Source organism: Panonychus citri, unplaced genomic scaffold, assembly GCF_014898815.1.
Source record: "Panonychus citri isolate SS breed McGregor unplaced genomic scaffold, ASM1489881v1 Contig00136, whole genome shotgun sequence".
Taxonomy (NCBI): Eukaryota; Metazoa; Arthropoda; class Arachnida; order Trombidiformes; family Tetranychidae; genus Panonychus; species Panonychus citri.
Window position 1 is genome coordinate 1,908,442 of NW_026515541.1, and position 10,774 is coordinate 1,919,215.

The 10,774-nt window shown below is 31.1% G+C and overlaps 1 protein-coding gene across 1 annotated transcript; it reads left to right on the forward strand.

The window, feature by feature from the left end:
- Positions 1–1,090: 1,090 nt before the first annotated feature.
- On the forward strand, positions 1,091–9,585 carry LOC128392484 (uncharacterized). Its single transcript, XM_053352511.1, has 12 exons — positions 1,091–1,359; positions 1,434–1,609; positions 1,678–1,941; positions 2,165–2,656; positions 2,787–3,787; positions 4,448–4,868; positions 4,973–7,177; positions 7,269–7,505; positions 7,894–8,007; positions 8,081–8,226; positions 8,346–8,505; positions 8,723–9,585. The coding sequence occupies exons 1-12, from the start codon at positions 1,317–1,319 to the stop codon at positions 8,765–8,767; spliced, it is 5,304 nt and encodes a 1,767-aa protein (XP_053208486.1). The 5' UTR covers positions 1,091–1,316; the 3' UTR covers positions 8,768–9,585.
- The last annotated feature ends 1,189 nt before the right edge of the window (positions 9,586–10,774 follow it).

Below are 10,774 nucleotides of genomic sequence, written 5' to 3' on the forward strand. Positions count from 1 at the left end.
GCTCTGATTGTTGGCCAAAAATCAAACCGGATTAATGGTTAATTAACTGTAATCGTGAGCTTGCCACCCTTGAGATTTTAATTCCTTTGGTTAATAATCAACTATAACAATTAACGTTTAATCATTCACGAGGTATACTTATTATTAACCTTAACAAATTGATTAGTAAAATTAGTAAATCATAATAATTAAACCTGAAAACAGTAAAAAATTAAAGTCGTAATCTCAAATTTCAACAGATTTTAACTAATATCAATACAACAATTAGCTAAATTGTAGTAAATCAATATTACTATTAATATAAATATTGACACACGACACTAAAGTTTAGTTAACAATACGAATTGATTTTTTCAAATTCCAATAATCAGATAAGTTAATTGTCTGCAAATCAATAAGTTTAATTTTCCTAATTGTTAATAAGAATTGAATATCAAATATCAGAGTAAAATTTTAAAATATCAAAACTTAATTGCGATCAATTAAATTACCCAAATGATTAAGCAAATGATTTGATTGATTATCAAAAAAAATCATGAACAATTTAGTAACCTAATATATTAAAACTAAATATTAGATGAGATAATCACTGATTAAAAGATTAATCAAAACCTTAATCACAACAACAATAATTCAAATGTTTTCTCAATCATGACTGATTTGACCAACAACAATTAAATCTAATCAGTGAAAACCAATCAGTACAATCAACAGGTAGTTGGGAAAAAAAATGATTCTCATTAACGATTAACACCAAGTCCTAGTGATTAATTCAAATTGTCTGAAAGATGAAAGGAAAGGATTAACTTAATTGTTAGAGTTTAATCTTCGTAAGTTAGAAATTAGGATAAAAACCTAATTCGATCTAAAAAAGATTCGATAAGAGAAAAGTTCTAATTGAATATTCTGATTGTCGACCTGAAAACCTTTCGTTAGAAGTTTAATTTAGAACATGATTAAAGGGATGAGCAGATTCGTCGAGTTGCCAAGAAATGTTCATCTAAATTAGAACCACTTCCTACGTCGAATATTTTTTAACCAAAGTCTCTGTGATTTCTCATCATCTTCATCCTCATCCTCATCCTCATCATCATCTTCATAATAATAATTATCTTCCTTTGTCGTATCTTCATCTTCGTCTCCATCGTTAACCTTTTTTTCCTCATCTCTTTTACTTCCTACTTGTTTGAGTTCACTAAAAGTTTCGAATAGTTTTTTTTACCTCAGATCAAATTGATGGAAAACTTTGGAATTAGTTGATTGTGATTAATTTTAACAGTAATTAAAGAGAAAGAGTTAAACTAATTTGATTAATCATGTTTTCTAGTCGAGTCACTGAATCACCAATACGAAACATTGGTAAGTTTAAATTGTAAAGTGATCATTGATTTGATTGTTTCATTTGTTTAATTTGTCACTAATTGTTAATTTAGGATCATCAAGGATGGTAATTAACTCGACTAATTCAATTAATTGTAATCTTTGTGGTTCTTCCGGAAGTTCAGTTAAATGTGATCGATGTGATTCAAAAACCTTTTGTATTTCCTGTGATGATATGTATCACCGTCATCCCAAGAGACGATTTCATTTGAGAAAAACAATTAACCAGGTAAAGAGTTAATTGATTCAGTTAATGAATATGCTAATTGTTGTTAATAATTTTCTTTAAAATTTCAGCAATCAAATGGATCTAATCAAATGATATCACCTTTAACTCGTCCCTTTCAAAGTTCATCTCCATCTCCATCACCATCGCCTTCATTATCTTCAGTTAATGTTAATTTTCATTCCGAATCACGATTGGCTTCATCATCACCGATTACCAATAACACAATTAAATCACAATCAATAATCTCACAATTCCAATCATCAGAATCTTCTCATCATCATCCATCTAAGATGCCAATACCACCTCCAAGGAGAAAGAAAAAACCACAAGAGGTAAGAAATTGATTGTTTACCATTAGTTAATTGTAATCGAATCTCATCTTTGGTTAACATTCAACTGGAACACAAGAAGAAAGAAAGAAAAATAATCATGATAATCACTGACAATTAAGCATAATTGATTAGGGAAATGAAAGGCATGATTTGAAATGACAATTGAAAATTTAACCAAAATGATCTTGATAATTTAAAATTTGCATATTCTAATTGTGATTAGGATCCAAATGGATCATTCTTACCCCAATTTGGTCAAACTCGAGTTATTCAATATCAATCTGGATCAAATTACCGATCAGTTGATCATTTAAATCAATCAGGACAATATTTCAATGACCAACAATCAAAACATCAACAATCTCAACCATCACCGAATCAACAACAGCGTTTAAATTACAATTATCTTCGTCCATTTGATGAAGAGTACAGAAGAGGAAGTTCAAATATTGGAACCGGAAGTTCAAATCTATCGAGTGCTAATAGCAGTAGCTTATCAAGTGAGCAATGGTCAAGTGAGGTTGGTTCAGCCGGAAATGTTGTACCACCGGCACTTCCGTTGAAAAAGAAATGGTCACAATCTTTACCAGGAAAATCTGAGTCTCATGGATCTGAACAGTCCATATATCAATTCAAATCAATATTATCACCAAGTAACTGGACAACCGGTGACCATTCAAGAGCAAATGATTATCAATCAACAACAGCAATCAGCTAATCATCTTCATCATCATAATCAATCATCAATGATTAATCATCCAGCGCTTCCTCCTCATCATCCAATGAACTTCGGAGCATCACCTTATCATCATCAACAATCAGCGCAATTAAATCAACATGGTCAGTATCATATGGGGTCAGTTTCTCTTGCTCAAAGTATGGAGGATCTCGGGTTGGATGATAGAGATGATCAAGTTTCAGATGAAGATTTTCCTGATCATGGGACATTAACTCGTAATAAGAGTAGATTATCATCATTAGTTAATCGTCGAAATGGTTCAATGAAACGATCTCAAAGTTCATATTTAGTTAATCAGCAATGGCAACAACAGAATCATCAACAACCAATGGTTCCACCTTATTGGATTAATCCTGTTTATCCAATGTATTCAGGAGGGTATCCGATGATTCCAGGGGGTGGTATTGGTCCTTCACCTTTACCACCTTCTTCTTATAATAATAATTTAAGAGCGTCACCCTCACCATCATTACGATCGCTTAACTTGAATCGCCCCAAGCGAAGTGGTTCAAGTCAATCAGTTCGGTCATCGGTAGTTCGTGAAAGCTCACCTGGAATCATGCGAAAATCATCCGTCTCATCTTCATCATCTTCTCACCATCGTTCCCATCCTCCTCATCCTCATCCTCATCCACATCATCATCAAAATCATTCATCACAATCTCGGAATAAAATGTTTGATCAAAGATCAACATCAATTCCCAGGTCACTTACGTCATCTCGTTACTCAATGAGAGCAACCGATTCAGAAGATGAAGATGATTACGCAAGCCAATCGGAAGATGATGAAATTGATGAGGAAGATGATGATAGATTTAGTCAAGCATCTTCGTTAGAGCCAAATAAATTGTGGACTTGTTATGCTTGTACCTATGTGAATAACCCGAACGCTGAGATTTGTGAAATGTGTGGTAAAAGTCATCCCAGTCGATTGAAGCGCATCGGTCAACGGGGAAAACAACCAAGGCCAATGAAAGAAGAGCCGACGAAAGAGAATCGATCAGTCGAATCAGCTAATCAATCGGTTGGTAAAAAGGGACCTGAAGTAGTTATAACCAGTGATTTAATTCGTGAACAAATGGAGATTGAGAAGGAGCTTCGTCGAAGGTTAGAAAATGAGAAACGAGTTGAACGGGAAAATCGTCGACTTGAAAGAAAAGAAGAGAGAAAAAGAAAACAATCATTATCATCATCATTAATTGATGAAAATGAAGATAATGATCATGATGATAATCAAGCTAATCAATTGATTGCTTCAACTTCATCTCAAAGGAAAGAACCAGTTCCATTGAGAATTGATTCCATGAGAAATAGTGATGATTTTATGAAACAATTTAAAACAAATAACGGTAATTACGATGATAATTATCATCAGGATAATGAAGATGATGGTCATCTAATCAATAGTAATAATAAGGCTGCGGTCAAGCATTTGGATAAAGCGATTGATAGTGAATTGGATTGGCCTGATTCTGTGAGAAAAAGAGATTCAATTGATAAACATCAGAATAATAAAGATAATAAAAAGGAAGGTGAAAGGTCAATGAGTCCATTATCATCTAATAATTTCAAAGATATTGAAGAAACTTTTGAAAAATTGGAACAAGAAATTGATCTAATCAGAAATTCAACTAATAAAAGGGCAACAATTAAGGAGGCTGAGCCTGTGAAAAGTGAAACAACAACAATTAAAGTTAATGATGAACCACAATCAAAACAACAGCAACAACCAATTGAATTTGAAAATAATGAGATTACAATTAAAAGTGATCAACAGATTAAACAACAGCAATCAGTTGATGCATCTTCAACTACAATTAAAAATGATCAGGGTAAAGATTTGAATGAAAATCATAATACTGGATTGGTGGGAATTAACAAAAGTCCAAGTGAAATTAATCAGGCTAACAAACCTGTTGATTTTAATTCTAATGAATTAAGTCAACCATTAATCACACCTCAAGCATTAGTTAATCAGCCAATTAATCAAAACCCACAATTAGGAATTGCTGGTTCACCAATTCCATTGAATTTACCAGCAATTTATCACAATCAACAACAACAGCAAACAAATCAGCAAATTTATCCATCGTATCCAAATCAATATCCAATGATGGGCCAACAATTAAATCAAATCAATTCTAGTCAATCAATTGTAAGTCCTGGTTCCATGTTTCCAAGTTACGACGTAAATAGATTACGATCAAACAATTACATCGGATTAAATTCACCAAATTGTGAAATGATCAACCATCCATTAGCAGTATACGCTGGCTCTAATTACCTCAACAGTTCACAATCAATGTACAATTTACAAATGGCAATATACCGATGAACCAATTGCCGAGCCATCAAACTATTCCAGATCACAATCAACCGCTATTTCCAGGTACTCGAACTGAGCCAAATGCTTTAAGTTACTTGGGTCATTCGAGTGGTTTTAACGGTAAATTCATGAGCAATGAAAATTTATCGATTGATAATCGAACCAATCAAAGTGCCGCTTCCGTTGGATCAACAACAGCTTCGATATCTTCAGCCCAATCTCAACTACAATCGGGCTTTCAAATGTTCAAATTACTTCGAGATGCCGAGAAAAAAGGTTTCACCGCTGATGATATTGAAATCGCTTTAACATTTAACTCAACTTCACCTTTAGATTGGTTAGATGAGAACTGGAATAATATGATTGAAACAGTTTTGACACTTTCCAACAATCAATTAGTTCAGAATGAAAAGAAACGCCTCGGGAAGAAATATAAATTAACAGCGATCGATTTAGTTACAACGAAAGACGCTAAATTGGCCTTACGATTAACCAAAGGTAATATTTGGCAGGCAATCGATAAATGTGTCCAACGGAAGGAGGAAGATAAATCTGATGAAAAGAAAGATGTAAAATCATTTAGTCTCGATATCGAGGAATCAGGTTCAGGTAAATCTAATATGGACGCTGTTCCGATCGCTTTGCTAACTAACCAAAACCAGCAGAACCAAGAGTCGATACGATTGTTACAATGTTCATCTTCGTCCCTGAGAAATGATAAAAATGAACTTAAAGCCGATGAAATAACTTTATCTCGATCATCTTCATCTTCTGGTGAATATTTTTCTGAACCTTCAGATGACAATGAAGATGAGATGAGAGAGAAGATAAATGTTGGCACCAATGTAAATGATGAGGATGAAGATGAAGATGAAGATGACGATCGATTGGTGGATATTGAAGTTAAATATCTTGACGCTGTTAATGAAGTGGAAGAGATTGAGGAAAATATTCTTATTGAGGAAGAGGAAGAAGATATCGAAGATGATGAAGAAAATGTTGACGAAATTGATGGAGATGAGGATGAAGAGAATGAGGAACTTGTAAGATTAAGGTCTGATTCAGTGGAAGATAAAGAAACAGATGATGAAGAAGATAACGATAACGAAGACAGAGACTATGACGAAGATGAAGATGAAGAAGATGATGATAAAGAAATGGAGGATTATGAAAATTTGAGAAAAAGTTTAGAGCAAAGATTATCTCAATTGGGGATTAACAGTATTGATGGTTATAATGATGATTCGGATGAAGATGGAAACCATGAAGATTTAGCTAAAAGTGATAAATCCCAAGAGGAAGATGAGGAAATTAACAGAGATTTTGAAATACTTAATAGAGATGATTTTGATTCAAATGATTCAGACAAATGGAGTCAACAATCAGAAGAAGATGAATCCAATCATGAACCAATCAAAGAGTCTATGGAGACTTTAAAAACATCCTCACAATCAGAGACGACAATCAATATAACAGAATCATCATCATCAAAAGAACATCAGAAAGTTAATCAAGAGAAACAATCAGATAATCAAGAAACTCAATCAATTGGTAATATTGAAAATCCGCTGGAAAAAAAAGTTACAAAAAGTTTGAAGAAAAAAGTTGTTCCATTAACAAATCTAAAGGAGAAAGTAACAGTATCGGAGGCCGATGGTTCTAACGGTAAATCAACCTTATTACCTGTTACACCGATCACTGAATTACCTGTAATCGATAAGGAATCGCTGAATCCTCACTTTGGTTATGCTCGATCGGCATATGAATGTGAACTGTGTGCAGGTTCATTTCATATTCGTGATATGGTCTCAATGATTTCGTGCACTCACAAGGCCTGTGTTAATTGTTTACGTCAATACTTTTCCGTTCAAATTCGTGAGGCCTCAGTGTTCATAATCACATGTCCCTTTTGTTCCGAACCTGTAATCTCATCGGACGATGAAGATTCTGTTTGTGATTATCTTTCCCTTCTCGATCAACTGGTTAAATCTCTGGTATCAGCTGATCTTCACGAACTTTGGCAACGAAAAGTTCGAGATAAAGTTCTATCTAAAGATCCATCTTTCCGTTGGTGTACTAATTGTTCATCAGGTTTTATCGCTTCCAATCCAGCGGCTAAAACAATTACCTGTCCTGATTGTAAAATCGTTAATTGTGCCTCTTGTCATAAGGTAAATCTAATTGTTAAAATGTATTAAAGTTTACAATCTAATCGATTATCTTTTCATTCATATTCAATCATCTTCATCATGATTCTGATAGATTTGGGAAGATCAACATACCGGAATTACCTGTGATCAATTCACTGAATGGAAACGATTAAATGACCCAGAATACTCAGATAATCAATTAGAACTTCATCTCAAACAATTCGGAATCGATTGTCCCAATTGTAATTTCCATTACGAACTATCCAAAGGAGGATGTATGCATTTCCATTGTGTCCAATGTTCCCATGATTTCTGTGGAGGTTGCAGACAAACATTCAGATTAGGATCAGTAAGTAATCACAATTAACTACACAACAATCAAATCAACAATCAATCTATTATATAAATTAGAATACAATCCCTATGATACTTTTCCCTTCTCCTTCCTCTTAATCACAAATTAATCACTAAACTAGTTCTATCTAATTAATGGTTAATTGTTTACCTTTTACCCTCTTGATTATGTTTATTATTATTACCAGAAAAAAAGTAAAAATATAATTGATTAATTCTGATGGTTAACTAATGATAATTATACTTGATGTTCCGCTCTTCTTGTGCGGTTTTCAGGATAATTGACCATTAGTTGTGATACAATTAATGGTACATTTAATTGACTAATTGTCAAGTTAATTTCTTAATTCTACTAATAATTAATTGTTAATTAACTTCTCTAGAAATGTAAAATCTCAAATTGGTGCGATAAACTTGGATTACATGCTCATCATCCTCGAAATTGTTTATTTTATTTACGAGATAAAGAAGTCAATGAATTAAGGCAACTATTAGATGTAAGAATTAAGATGAATTAATCGTTAATCCTATTGACTATCTAATCTTTAACCTAATTCTTGTGTTAATTAGATTCATAAGATTGAATATAAATATCATGAAGATAAACAATCAACCAATGAATCTCGTGTTTGTATGATAATGGAGCAGAAAGAGTATCCTGAAGGATTGAAGGATTTGCCCTGCGGCAATAATCTTGAAACCGCCGGTGTTTGCAAGTGAGTATTTCTTTTCAATGAAAATTAACTTTAATTGTTGATAATTGGCCAAAATTAGAAGACAAAATTAGTTACCAATTTTTATCAATTCTTTTCTTCTTCTTCTTATTTGCCTTCAGGCAACATTATATCGAATATCTTGGTGGATTAATCTTCGAACATGGAATCGATCCGATTGAGATTTTCACCGAAGATGAATTGGTTCATGTTCTTCGTCGAGATAATCTTATACTTCCAATTAAGAAGAATGGACAAGATTATCGAACTATTCTTTATGAGGTGAGTTCGATTTGAACAAATATCAACTCGAAAATTTTGAACAATCGCCAAGTTGATGATCGTGTTCATCTTTTTATGATACAATTTAAAAATAGAATCGCAATTAATACAATCCTTTAGATTTACAATTCGTATTGTAATTGTGATTTGTATTATTCTGTTAATTTTCATATTCATTTGATTGTAATTATCTTTTGATATTTAATTCTCTATACAGATAATCAGGAAGGAATGTCCATTGATTAGGGAACCTGTCAAGTGATTTAATTGTTGAAATGATAATTTGGCAACAATCAACGAGCATCATTCGTATTCATTGTTATTCAACTTTAATTCAATTGTGTAAATATTAATTTATATCAATGAAAAAATCGGATAATTCATTCATTTTCATGGTAGAAAATTGTGTTAATCAAATGTAATCAAAATAATTAATTTAATTCTTTCATTCAGAATCAAATGTAAATAAGTTTCATCTTCAACAATCAAGAAAAAAAAAAGTCTAATTGTTTACCATTTAGTTACCAAATTATAGTAAAGTTTTATTAATCAACGAATCGTAATCACAGCTAATCAGTTGTAATAATAATTAGTTAACAATTAGCCGGAGATGAAATCTAATTACGATTACAAATCTAATTGTGCAATCGAAACTTTTAATCAACAAATTAAAATATATCTTAATTGTATTAAAATCGTTGGTTATTCATAAAGGTAAATAATCAACTCTAATTTAAGCAAATTGATTAAGTTAGAAAATTAAATTATCAAATGTTTCGTGTGGTAAATTGCCTGAAGAAATAAATTAATTAACAGTTTCGTTAATTTCTTCAATTAATTTGCAATTCATAATAAACACAATTGAATAATCAGATTGATTATTAAGACGATCTGAATCATTGATTAATCATTTGAGAACAAGTGAAATCTATTGAAACAATTTAATTATCAATTTGATTCTCATAAATTTATTCACATTTTCTATTAATAATTAAAATTCTCATCGTAACAATTAAACTTAAACAATGATGGAAACCAAAACAGATCAGCAATTAACTCATTGATTTATGTAATTCTCACAACAATTAGATACAAAGTCAACTATTGATTGAACATTAATCTATTAATAAAGTTGCGATTTTCACAATTAACTTAATGATAAAATGAAATCACGATTAGAAATTGTTGACAATTTAATCAATTAATTGATTCACAATTAACGATACAACAACCGCAAGGTTTTTGTTAACAATTAGACAATAATCAATGTTTGAAAAAAGTTTTTTTCTCATTCAATTAACTAATTGTTATCAAAATTAATATTCAAATATTACTAAAAAAAACAATCCGAACCTTAATTATCATAAATTGTTACCCGATCAAATTACTGTGAGCTAAATTGTTGAACTGATTTAAAGGTAAGGTAAACAATCAAGGATTGTAATTCAACAATCAATAACAAACCTTGACTAATTGTAACTAATTTGTTAACCAATTGTCCTCAATCATATCAATATACTAATCACATCCTCTCACTGATTGTGATAAATATATACAATTAACAATTTGAAACGATTAATATTAATACCAAATGAAAGTTTTATTTTAAATTGTGAGAAATTAAAAAGTTACAATTTAAAAATCCGCTTCCAAAAATAAAAATTCAATTAGTTAAGATGGACAATTAAAAAAAAGTTTCAATTGTGACAATTAAGCTGAATTAATCTAATTAGTAATTAATTTAAATACCTTAATGACTTTAACAATTAACTTTTTAATGACAATCAGCCAAATTATATTCATGGTTAAATTAGCAAAATAAGTTCTATGACTTTTGATCAATTCCAACAATCAACTAAATCAGTTACAATTGATGAACGAAATTGCAGTTAAAGGATTGGCTAATTTTCATCATAATTAAAAAAATTTTGCTCTTAATTGTTTGTATCAACCAAGAGACGATAAAAGTTGAATTGTGAACTAGATTAACTTTCACAATTTGTTGATTGTAGTTAATCAAGTAGATGATGAATGATTAACTAATAACGATCTTAACTATTTTGATCATCTATAAAAATAACCACAATTAAATTGATCATCTTGTTGATATTACAATTAGATGAACAGAATTAACTTGTTACAATTGAGAAAAAAATCTCCAATGATTTAATTCACCAATTTAAGAGTAATTAAATTGGTAAAATTAAAATTAATCAACATGATTAGCCAAAAAATTGAGAAAGTAAAACTATTAATTATGATTCGTAGC